The 13,030-nt window shown below is 38.2% G+C and overlaps 1 protein-coding gene across 3 annotated transcripts in view; it reads right to left on the reverse strand.

The window, feature by feature from the left end:
* The window catches only part of LOC102060217 (uncharacterized), a 32,307-nt gene extending 23,600 nt beyond the window's left edge, over positions 1 to 8,707 (reverse strand). For all 3 annotated transcript variants that reach the window (XM_005446475.4, XM_055702412.1, XM_055702413.1), the window contains exon 1: positions 1,878 to 8,707. In XM_005446475.4, coding sequence (XP_005446532.3) covers positions 1,878 to 3,582 — 1,705 coding nt within the window. In that variant the 5' untranslated portion in view covers positions 3,583 to 8,707. The remainder of the gene's footprint in view (positions 1 to 1,877) is intronic.
* Between the last annotated feature and the right edge of the window lie 4,323 nt (positions 8,708 to 13,030).

A 13,030-nucleotide genomic window follows, 5' to 3' on the forward strand; every position in this document is an offset into this window, starting at 1 on the left:
AACCTTCCATTTATAAATAACCAAAGATGTTTATTTACGAAAAAATTCCCCTCCAAAATAATTTCTGCAATTGCCAGTGTTGTAAAATACTACAGCTCAAATATGTACATGAATAAATAGTAGTCTATCAGTACATAACAGGCCACAAAAAAGCGTAAGAATTTTTAAATTGTAGGAAAATTATAGTCAAATGAGAATGTGGCCAGCAGGCATAATTTTGATGGGAAAAAAACCCCACCAAACAAACAGCAATCACAAGCTGTCAGCGCTTCAGGGAGGTATTCAGGTGGCTTTATATTTCTTAAAGGTTATTTCCAAAGGAAACTCATGTAAACACCAAAGAAGTTCACCTGTTACTGAATCAGAGAAAAATGGCATTTGGTTCATTAACTGTTTCTGAACGCCTGCTTTTCCTTTTACCCTGGAAGATCCCAGTTTTCAAGTCATGACCAACTCCTTCTAAGACGATTAAATTTAAGATCACAGATATGAAGACTCACCACGTTTGGAGGAGAAAAACATTTTATATGTAATAGCTGAGGACACCAGCAGTACTTCCCTGCCCTGTTTCAGCTCTTTATGGTAAGTTCTTTGCTGTGTGGTTGCCAGACTTAGATAGCGCACTGCAGGTCCTTTGGGGACCAAGCCACGTAATGCTGCCAGTGGTCTGCATCACTGTTCTGACATTGCCATCAACTTTTGTAATAAAAGAAAAGAATCCTGAGGTCAGTTTGGGCAGCTAAACAGACATAAGCTGCTCCTCAGCTGTCATCTTAACCTTTTCATATGAAAATACATGCTTAACCTTAAATTCTACTGAAACAAACAGGTGTAAAGGTCTACGTGATGAAAAACCAGCCTGTGTTTCTTAATCCTATTTGTTGGCCAAATCAAAGTTACTGTTTTGCCACCGATTAAATTTGGACCAAAGAATTTGCAGAACTTTATGCACAGGGAACATGGCTCTTTCAGCAGGTGCATACACAGCACCATGTCCTAGGGTGACTTCCAAACAAATGTCTGTTGTTGCTGCTGCTGGCTGCAGCTCCATTAGGTTACATCAGCCTGCAGTAAATCTGGAAATCAGGGTTGCCACACACAACTCCTTTCAGGACCGACTGCCATACTTCTAACTGCTAACTTGAAAGGATTAAACTGAAAGCACAAAAATATGACAATTGGCCCTCTGGAAGGCAAGTATACAACGCTGCAACACTTTCTAATCATGCATGATTAAAAAGAAGGTATTCACTATCAGAAAATGCATCCCTGTAAGTCTGATAATCAATTTCAAGTTAAATAAGATTTTGGGAAAGATTTTCAACGGTACCTAAGCCACATAAGAGTGTATGAAAACTACTAAATAAAGAAAAAGGAATGCTACTATATTAACCAAGTGGAATATAAAAACAAACATGCAACCTTTGTATAAAAGCATACATTTTATACCATGTTTTCATTCAGTTTTGTAATCAACGCAGTAAAGTCTTACTCAGTAGGATGTATTAAAACATCAACAAGAGCTCTATGCTTTGGATTTAAAGTTAGCTAAGGTTTTGTAACCAAAATGACCGTGGCAAAACCAAATGGCACATTTGACAGACTGAAAAAATGTTTAGGTAATAAATAAAATAATCACCAAAGCAGCAGTGATTCCTTTCAATAGCATTAATATTTGATTAATTGGTACCTGCAATACAAATGAGTATTTAATCATAAGGTTTTTTTTGTTTGGGAGGAGTGTTTTGGGTTTTGCTTGTTTGTGGGTGTGTGTGAGGTTGTGGGTTTTTGGGGGTGTGGGTTTTTGGGGGTTTGGGTTGGGTGGGTGGGTGTTTGTTTTTTTTTCTTTTATGTAGGAGTAGTAAGAAGAGTATTACCCAGTGGAAGACCTGGAGAACCAAAGAGCTGCACAAGTTGAAAAGCAAATCCTAACGATAAGGGAAGTCCCAGAAAACTACATCTCATATTCTCATCTTGATTATCTTCAAGTTGTGAGGCCTCTGCTGGCTCAGGGTCATCTGCTTCACGCACGCTTTCACTGCAGCTTGCCAATATACTAGAAACTTCTGGATATTCAGAAAAAACTTTAACAGAAGACACAATATCTGGTTGGCTATTTGTAACCTCTGAAGAACACTGTTCACTCTCGCCCTCTTTTTTATCAACCACCTGTTGTTGCTTAAGAGTTCTAGCTTGCTCCTCCTTCATCCTGGAAACTACAGAAACCCTGCAGGAATATTTTGGCGTAGAAGATTGTTCTGAATGAATGTAAGAAATATCATGTAACAGAGCATCTGTATCCAGGGTGAGTAGGGAATAGGTTGCCTCGGTGCCACTGTAAGGTGCAGAATATTCCTGCAGAGCATGGGCCTGTTCACATTCCTCTCCATGGTTCTTGCTTAGAAAGCTTTTTTGCCCCACTTCCAAAACACTTTTTTGGGGAACATCATCTTTTATCGAAACTTCCTTCCCTTCCTCTGTACTACCAGCAATCTGTCTTGGTAGATTAAACTTCGGTGCCAAGTTGACAATTCTTCTGTATTTTTTCCTCTTTGATATAATTGGTGCAGCATCAATTCTTGGAACATTTACTTCACTTGAACGCTGCATGAAGGTGGCCCTGGTTTCCACAAGGGAATCAAAGTGCACTTCACCAGCTGGAGTTGCCAACAGACCGTTGCTTATTACATTGCCAGCCTCTTCAGTTACCGTTACATGATGGTTTTCCTTTACCAATCCTTCATTTGACTGAGAGCAGTTTAGCTGTGTTGAACAGTTCGTATGAGTCTGTTTAGGTTTCCTCATTTTTGGGGGTTTTTGTTCACCTACAAATTTATCCTCAGACGAAGAAGAAAGAGAAACTTGGTTATCAAAGCCCAACTGCAATTCTTCAGTAAGTAAATTAACTGAAAAAAAACCCCAGGCATTAGAGCTATTCTCTTCTGCTTTTAATGCACCTTTGTCCCCTGTGTTATTATCAGGCATGTTATCACGTACGTTTGAATTGCAAGGCTGAGAGATTTCTTTTTCTTCACCATTTAAACTTAACAGTTTAGCTTCCATGTCAGGTTCCAACGTACTCTGATAGGATCCAAATTTGTTTTCTGTGCTTAACAGTGGCGCGTTACAATCCTCAGAGATGCCTTCTGTTTCCTGGATGGAATTTTTATCACTGCTTATTTTTAGGAAACTGCTTCTGCAAAGATTTTCTTTGTGCCTTGGATTTGTTTCCTCATCATCTAATGCATATTTGGTTAGGTTTTCAGTAGGAGAAGGGTTTATATCTATTAGAAGTGAACTGTCACTTTCTACAGGCAGCTCATTTCTCAATGCACTGTTCAACATTGTTGAGACCTCAGACACAGTGATGGGAAACCTTTCTCTTGAACCCACTGCAGCTTGTTTTAGGCTTTCATCATCACCGTCAGGCTGCTCTTCACAAACTGTTACTGGATCCTCTGGACCTTTTCTGAATGTGCACAATGATTTGCTGTTTTCTTCTGAATCATCCTCTGCACTTTCTGGTATGTCCTGGTCATCTGGAACTGGGGGATGAGCTGCTCCCTCTAACATTTTCTTCATACTTTCTGTGTGATTACCTTTCACTTTTTTGTTTCTTTTTCGCTTTTTCTTCTGCTTTGCTTTTGTCAACAGGTGCTCAGAATTCTTAAAAATCGTCTCCCTATGTGAAAAAAAATAGTTAAATGTAAAAGTATTTCAGTAACAATGTATTTGTGGCATTCAATTTGAAGAATAGGTACTTCATGTTAATATGATGATCAAATACAGATCACCTGCTTTTTAAAATAGATAAAATCTCAAATAAAACCTTCTATCGATTAAACAAATTTACACCTTGCAATTCAGAACAATCTTGAACACTTTAAACCAATTTAAATAAATATAGTTGTCATCTCATTAACATAGTTTTACAAAATGTATCACAAATCAATGCAAGACCAAACAACATGTTTCTGGATGTCTCTCTAAATGATGTTTCAGTAATAGATACTAAAGAGCTACTGCTATTCTGAAATTTCATTAAATGTCATGCTGAGCAGGAAGGTACTAAGTGGAGGATGCAGTAAGAAAATTTCATCCATAAAGATTAAATGGAATATACTTAAATAATCTGGACTCAAATTCAAAACATACTAACCAAAAATCTGAATAATGTAAAGATACAGTGACTACAGCAATTCTTGATATTTACTGGTCAGTATATTAGCATGGATGGGTACGTATTTGGAAAAAATATTTCGTATTTTATCAGCAACAAAATAATACATCACAGAAAAAATAACACAGTTGTAGGCAGTTATTTACAACTAATTCTGTAGCTCTTTTCAGAATGTCTGATTTTTTTTGGTCTGCACTTCTCATTGAATTTAACAGGTATCAGCCCTAACAGTGACTTCTCTGAAATCTTGATGTCAGCCTGTCAGCCAGCCAACCCTGAAATGAACATATGTAAGAAAATCCTTGTCCAGAAACGTAACTTTTCCCTACGCACCTCTTCAGAGAGAGATGAGATTTTCAAAGCTAAGTTTGACTGACAAATCTTTGTATCAAAGATCTGCACCTTTCTGTAATTCTTCACTTTTCTGTAACCCTTTGTTCAAGATGGTACTTCACACAACATACTAAAGGAAACAAATCAGCAGCTAGAAGAACTATAGAGTAAAATCAGTTAGTTTCTGGGCATTTATATGTAACATAAGCTGGTTTTAAGTGTTGTATTCTGAAATTTTTAAGAGAGAAAAAAAATTACAAGAAGGGGTGACTGTGTGTGCAGAGGGAAAGCCAGTCACTGGGACCTAAAGGTCGCCTACAGAAACCTATCCTTCCCCTTTAATCATTTTGAACTCTGTAAAGCAAACCCTCCTAATCCTCTGTGAAGCACATCAGCAGCCTTCTCGGCCTCAGCGTAGCCACAAAGTCACTTGACTGGAACCGGATTCCAAAGTCTCGATGCCTTGATATCGCTGCAACAAGCACTACAGATCCCTGAAAAGATCTTGGTGGAAAGCACACAAATTTTATTGCCCTATAACGGCATCCAGATAAGACATCCTACTAAGAAACTGGATCTCCTTCAACTGTTGGCATTTACGTCCACATGGTGCTTTCCTCTGAGTAATGAAAACTGACCTCTCTTTTTCCAAACCAGCCTATTTTCAATACAGTGCCCTACGATGTAAGTGCAGTTCTCTATACTGCAGATGCTTGAAGTTAGCAAAGACAAATTCCATGCCGAATTCTGATCACAACACATTCCTTACTCAGCAACATGCCTTTCTCCCCCAAAAAGAGACATGGGATACCAAAGGTTTAGGATTTAATAGATCTTATTTTTCTATTGAATTAAGTGATATCAAAGTGAAGCATCTGCAACAGCAGTTGCAGAGATTACTTACATATAACCCAGATTTGCAGAAATGATACACTGATTACAGATTATGTCTTAAATCCTGAGATTAACTTTCTTGTTCGGTGATGAAAATTCATGACTTGAAAGTGGTTTTGGAAATTATCTGAAGTTTCAGAAGCATAAAACCCCTTACCAGTTAAATAGAAAATAACGGCCCATTTTTAATTGTTTTTAATGGAGTGGGGAATAAAACATCAGACTCGTGCAACAATTCCAAGAAGAACTTAGTATTGTACCTAAAGGCCCTTGTGCTGCCATAATAACTCTGCAGAAATGACAGTCAAATTGGAATGTCAACACCAGCACAGACAACTAATGAACTTCTCCAGTCTTGGTATTACTGTAGTTACACTCTTGCTTACCACCCATGTCTCCCCAGTGGGAATTTGTGCTGCTGCTGATGGAAATGAACATCTCCCATACCGATTCAAGCATGTTTCAGGTGTCTAACCCCTGGCACATCTGTCAACACTTTCAGGACAATGTTGATAGAAACTTTCTTAGGATAGGATGCCACACCAAAAAGTACTGTGGAACTTAGCAGATATAAGCGGGGGGTGGGGGGTGAGGAAAACTCAGAGGTCATCACATTTATTTCCTCCCCCCATCATTAATCCTGAATAAGGAAGGACAACCACACTGGACAGGATTCACTTTAGAATGTGAGAACAGGAGAAATGCATCCACCAAATAATGGAAGAACCACCACCTGGATGAGCAAGAGAAGCTAACAGCTATTATTGCACGTCAAAATAATAATGAATACAAATGTTGGTCCAGGTTGATGATATAGCATACCTGGATATGACCTTCCATAGTGACACTCAATAGTTCATAATAAGTACAACAACCATGTCGTATCTATGCTTTGGAAACATGGAGGTTTTCTAGCAGTTCAGCAAAATCAGTTCTCTAAAGGTTTGGAGCTTCTAAAAAAAGGACTAAAGCAAAAAGGAAACTGGTGAACTACTAAATGCAGAATAACAGAATTTCTTACTCTTCACTTTTCCAGGCAACTTCTGTTTTCCGACTGATTCTAAGAAAATACTATCCCAAAGAAACACTCTAATGCACTCTGATGGCATACCTAAACACTTCCTGCTTGGGGTATACCCAGTACCATGTTAAGGTTTTTGCATTTAATGAAACAAATCGTTTACTAGTTTTGACTAGTTTTATCTTAGTTCCTCCTCTTTTAATCCACCTACATGCCTTTTGAGGAGTTTTCCTTATTGTAAAACCATATGGCACACAAACATTGAGAAAATTCGAGAACCAGCATGGAGATAGACTTGTCTTCTTTACAGGGGCATTTGCTAGCAAGTTGTTTTTAAACACATACAACACATGCAAAAGGTAAAACCAAAAAGGTGCTGTTTTGGACAATATTTAAATTTTACTACATAGTATGCATTTTTAAAAAAATGGTTAGTAATAAACAGACCAGAAAAAAATGTAATAGTATTTGTTGAAATAGGAATTCCCTTTCTGTAACACCACTTTGAAATTTCTCAGCCTACCGTTTAGACAATATTAAAAGCTTTTTGCCATATCTCTGTTACATGTAGACTGAAAGGTTGTAACCTACTGCTCAAAACAGCACTGCCCAGCTTGACTGAGAGACAGTGCTCAGATGACACACTTTTCTGGATAAACAAATGCATTTTCATGATCACTGAGGCAGAACATACAAAGCAAATAATCTAAAGTTAGTCACATTTTTCTGGAAAATGGCAAAACTAGAAAAGAGTTAGTTATTTGCAGTTGTACAAACTTCAGCTCTAGCATACATCTCAGCTGATGTCTGCTTGACATCAAAAAACGCCTGCAGTCATTGGTGTAATGAAATACAGAATAGAATCATAGAATCATTTAGGTCGGAAAAGACCTTCCAGGTCATCAAGTCCAACCGTTAACCCAGCACTGCCAAGACCACCACTGAACCATGTCCCCAAGCACCACAACTAAAGTCTTTTAAATACCTCCAGGGGTGGTGACTCAACCACTTCCTTGGGCAGCCTGTTCCAGTGCTTGACAACCCTTTTGGTGAAGAAATTTTTCCTAATACACCAGCAATATAGAGGAAGTGATAAATTTATAAAGCAATTCTATATGACATTTAGCAATGAGGTACATACCTTTTCTGAAACTTATGTTATCATTAATCTCCAAAGTATCTGCAGTAGGTTTTCAACATCAAAATTCTACAAGAGCTGCTTACATAAAATGATATTTACTGGGATACACCTCACCTTCTTCACCTGGTAAGTCCCAGTGCACTGTTGAATTCCTTCTGACTTGACTTTACTTCAGCAACAAACAGAAACAAAGTTGCAATTTTGGAATCTCAGAAAAAGTCATGGTACCAGCCTTTTTGTCACCTATCTTGCCTGTAATACCGAATTGAGTGGTAAAGATCCAGTTCCTCAAAACCAAATCAGATATTGGTATTAAGTGACCAAGGAACTGGAAAAAATACATGCAAAATAACTTGTCAGCATTATTAGGCTTCCTGAAAGGTGAATCCCATCAGAAAGCTGAGTATCCAACTTTGTGATTTATTGCAGCTGAAGAAACAGCTTTTGTCAGCCTTTCTTCCTTCGTTCCAGGTGTCACTTCCACTGCCTGTCTTTTGCTGGCTCTACCACCCTCCTTGTGGTGGAGTTACCTGCCTAAGCCAGCATCAAAAGGAAGTGAGTATGTCCTTTGTTGTTGGGCTGATTTAACTTACCAAAGCAAGAAGTAAAACGAGTGTATAGCTAAGACAAAGGGAAGTGGCTCGTGGGAGCAACGTGACTACTTTCAGCAGCAACATGTCAGGTTGACTCACAGTCCATCTTAAGGAAATTCACCATAACTGATTCATAAGAAATGTTTACACATTTCTCCCCACCCCAAACCAGTAAGATCCTACTAATTGGATTTAATCTGAAGTGACCAGTATTTATTATTCTTTTGTCTCTCAACAGCATTGCCAGTGGTGGTGAGATTTAAATACTCGTCTTCATAAAATATGCTAACTTAGCACAATGCTTAAAGAACTACTCCAATCTTTACCACTTCTACAGGACTGATGTACACATAGTTCTGTGCAATGATCAGCCAGACTGCTGTCCTGTTATAGACCAGATACAAGAGACCTTGATCTAGAGAGCACACAGAGAATACCGTATAATTGGTTTGATCTAAGCATGCCTTTAGAAGGTGTTCATTTAATCAAATACATGGAAAGTGCAACCACTTTTCAAAGTGAAAAACCAAACAACAAATAAAAAAACCAAACAACCAATACACAAAAAAATCTAAGTTCCTGAGGTGCTAGTAAGAGCAATTCAGTTTCAAATGACAGTCCATTCACTCCACAAGAAGCTTCAGGTGGGGTGATCTGACTGATTTTTGTCCTGCTTGGTTCATTTAAGTCATAAATGTCTTATGACAGAAAAAGACAACTGAATATACTGATTGATATATATGTACATACAAACTGAATATACTTGTGCCTAGTATCAAACATTTACATCCTGAACCAGTGAAAGAACTCAAAAGCCACTTTCAACTCATTTTAGATGGCACAAATATCTCACCTGACACAATTCAAAATTCTAACCAGAAAATAAATAAAAAAAAAATCAGCAAGAAGTAACTGATGGATGCTAACAGACAGAGGAGAGACACCATTTTTTGTTTGACTGGGATTCTCTGCTCTGTGAAGTATGGTTCAATGTTAAAAAGCAGGTGAAGAAGAAGAAGAAAAAAAGACAAACTGAAATGCTACAAGTGATCTGAATCCATCTTAAGGGGATGTACTTAAAATACAGAGAAGAAACCTCAGCTTTACCATCAGCCTTCTTACCTATGAAGGCTCATAGAATTGATTTTCATTTAAGTTCTCTCTGTCAACATTTAGTCTTTTGAAGAGAACATGATGGACACAGATGCCAATGTTATGTACTGGAAGTATGGTATGAAACATCTTGTCAAATTTGATGGCATCAGTTCTATTACTTGGATGATACCAGCTCAAGCATGAAAACAACCTGACTGAAATTAATCCAGGATAGACAAGAAATACATTGCTTTGAAAAGTAATTTGGAGAAATAGGAATTACGGTCAAATTTGCACTAGTTAGTAAAGTTTGGTGTAACCAGCTGTGCAGCAGTGCTCCTTTCTATTGATGTAAAGACATTTCTATATGAGACTTCAAGGCACACTTTCAAAAATCTGTAACAGAAAAATCTCACCTTCCCAGACAATGATCAGTCTCAGTTTTTCATTAACTTCCAGACAAACTACGGCACTACTGCATCTGTGGCTATGAAGCAATTAGACCTCACTAAATCCTAAGCATCCCCCTCTCAGCGACACCAGAGCACACTGCATCATACAAAGCTGATGGTCCAGGTTGAACACCACGAAGCACACTGGTGAAGACTGCGACTGACCACACAAACAACATTATCCACTGCAAACAAAGCCCATTTGCCTAACGGCCAACTCACATCTACTGAAAAAACATACAAAAGGTAGAAATTACCTTACAAACCTCAACCTTTTTCTTTCCAAATGAAAAACTGAGTTGCTGTTACACATAGAACATAATCCACAATGTGTCTATAAACTAACCAGTTCAAACACAAGACAGCATCATATCTGAGTGGATCCTTGATTTTAGGAGAAATAAAATCTCTGTTCAAAACCTCAATTCTGTGAGCCATCTCAGAATCCATTTTTCAGTTCCCCTCCCTTACAATCTACTGCTTTCCAGGCATGTGCTTATGGAATTCCACTCAAGAAGTTCTATCCAGGAAAAGACAATTTACTGAGGATCTCATGAAGTTGTGAAATAAATCATGTCCTAAAACATGGTCCACAAATAAAGCAGACTTTCCAGATCCTAATTCCTAAAAAATACCCTCATTGTATATTTTGGCCACTATGGAGTCTAACTAAATAAATCACTACTTTAACCAGAAAATAAGAACTACATATTGTGATATCTCATCCTAGTATTTGAACACATAGATGACAGCCATTCAAAACAGAATATATGGATAAGTAGTACATGAAAAAGATTTTAAAAGTCAAAATTAGATTTACAGGGTGAAGTGTTGGCCTTTCTTACCAAGGCACATTCACACCCAAAACAAATGTAAAATGAAGTTTGAGATAAGGCACAATCAAAATCAACTTGAGAAAAACACGGGTAGGAGTGCAAGGAAGCAACAGAGGTACAAGAGCAGAGTGCAATATTTAGAGGTATGTGATAAGATACGTTCTGTTAGGAACTTTCAATGAAAGATGACACATTTTAGCTGTGTTTAAAATAGCTTCAATCAACAAAACTGGAGAAAAGACATGTAATTAAATATCCACCAGAGCACAGATCATAATTCTGGGAACAAAAGTGTGAGTTTCAAAACCACAGAAAAATATACTGTATGACAGAAAATACTACATTCAGCAGAACAACAAAAAAAAAAAATTCAAAAGGAAAGCCTGGGGGGAAGGGGAATATATATACTCAGTTTTTAAAATAGCACCAGTTTGAACTGAGGTGTTAAAAAAATAGAGAACAAGGTGTAGCTCTCCACACAAGTTTATAGTTCAGGGAAGAAAAGGGGAGGGGGATATGGATCCAGAGTTAGGAAAACAACTGTAGTAACTGAACACACATGACTCAGACAGATCAGACAGATGAGTCCAAGAATAAGGGAGGGGAAAAAGTTGCAAGAGGAAAACAGTAAAGAAAACAAATCAGTAAATATTAAGTAACCAGACTCTAACCTAGGTTATAGCAACATTAAAATTCAAATACTTGCAACTGCAGACAATGTTGCTAATCAGAACATCTGCTCTGGGTATTGCAGTCATTCTATGCATCAAAAATGCTACATGAAATATTGAGAGCTACATAGCATTCAATTATAATGGGCATTCTCTGGAAGGTATTAAACCTTTTCAATAGATTTCAGTACTTTGTCATACAGGCATCCAACTTTTACTTACTATTTCTGCATACTACTTATTGCCATTAGTTCATTTCCCTTTTAAACATCTTTCACCAAAAGGACTAGAGATACACAAAAGACACTACGCTTACCCCTTAAAGTTGATTAGTTTTTATGAAACAGCCTTGTATTGTTCATAAAATCATAGAATCATTTATGTTGGAAAAGACCTTTGAGATCATCAAGTCCAACTGCTAACCCAGGACTGCCAAGTCCATCACTAAGCCGTGTCCCTAAGCACCACATCTATGTGCTTTTTAAACACCTCCAGGGATGGTGGTTCCACCACTTCCCCGGGCAGCCTGTTCCAATACTTGACCACACTTTCTGTGAAGAAATTTCCTAGAGTGTTGTGGATGAACAGATGCAGAAAACTGTCTTTCAATCTTCCAATGTGGAAGTGTCAATAGAAGTCTGATTTTGGACAGAAAAAAAAAAAATACTTTAGATAAACACTAATATATGCCAGTATTTTCCAAGTCTGGAAAGACAATACAATTAACAAGAGACGCTGTCATGGACACTGCCTGGGGGAGAAAAAAGGTGATCAGCTACAGGTGGTGTCAGGAACTTGTGAGCAACTCTGCCAATACAGCTATGAAACAAAATAACTGGAATAAATGGCACAGCCAGTTTTGCTGCTACAGTTAAAGCCAGAAACTTAGTGCCCAGCTGAGATAAACAGCAGAATGATGGACTGCTGTATTAATGCAAGCCTGCACCTGACACCCTGAAACCAGGCAACAATTGTGTTAGTGACTTAAAGTCTTTTCTGATAGGTAAAAGCCAACTCTTCTGATATTCTGGACACAAGTCTCACTATATTTATTAGAATATAGTAATTTATGTCAGAAAGGACCTCTGGAGACCACATGGTCCAACCTCTGCTCAAAGCAATACCAACTGAGATCTCGTTGCCCAGTGCCTTGCGCACAGACAAGTTTTGAATACTCCAAGGATAGAGATTACACAACCTAATATCCAATTGGAATCTCCCATGTTGCAATCTCTACCCATGGCTCCACCTTCATGCTCTCCCATTTGGGAGGGGAAGACAGCATTAAGCTGTCTTAGCCATAGCCTTCTCTTCTTAAGGCTGAATGATCCATTTCTCCCAGCTTCTCCTTGTATGTCGGGTGCTCCAGGCCCTGACCACCCTCTGCTCAACTCACTCCGGTATGTCACATCTTACGTGCTCCAGTGAGCTCAAAGCTACCACAACTAACTAGGCAAAAGGCAAACTCATTTAACCTCTTTACAGCTCAATTCCCTACGAAGCAGTGGAAAGCTAAATCATAGTTAGCTATCTTTACTCACAATAAAACCTGTCCTCAAGATCTAGGACCAAAACGGGAAGCATTAGGGACATAATCTAGGTGTTCATTGTTTGAAGCAAGAACTCAGTCTGGATTGCTGGAACAAAAAAGAAAAGAATGAAACGCAACGCTCTAACCGTGCCTTCTACATACACAGAATACACAGAACTCCATTCATACTCCTAAATATAATGCAATTTTGCTGCACAGCCATAAGCACAGTCTTCCAACTGCAGTTTTCATACAGTGAAAATAGTTCAGCAATTTTATCATT

This window comes from Falco cherrug, chromosome 2 (genome assembly GCF_023634085.1).
Source record: "Falco cherrug isolate bFalChe1 chromosome 2, bFalChe1.pri, whole genome shotgun sequence".
NCBI classification, from domain to species: Eukaryota; Metazoa; Chordata; class Aves; order Falconiformes; family Falconidae; genus Falco; species Falco cherrug.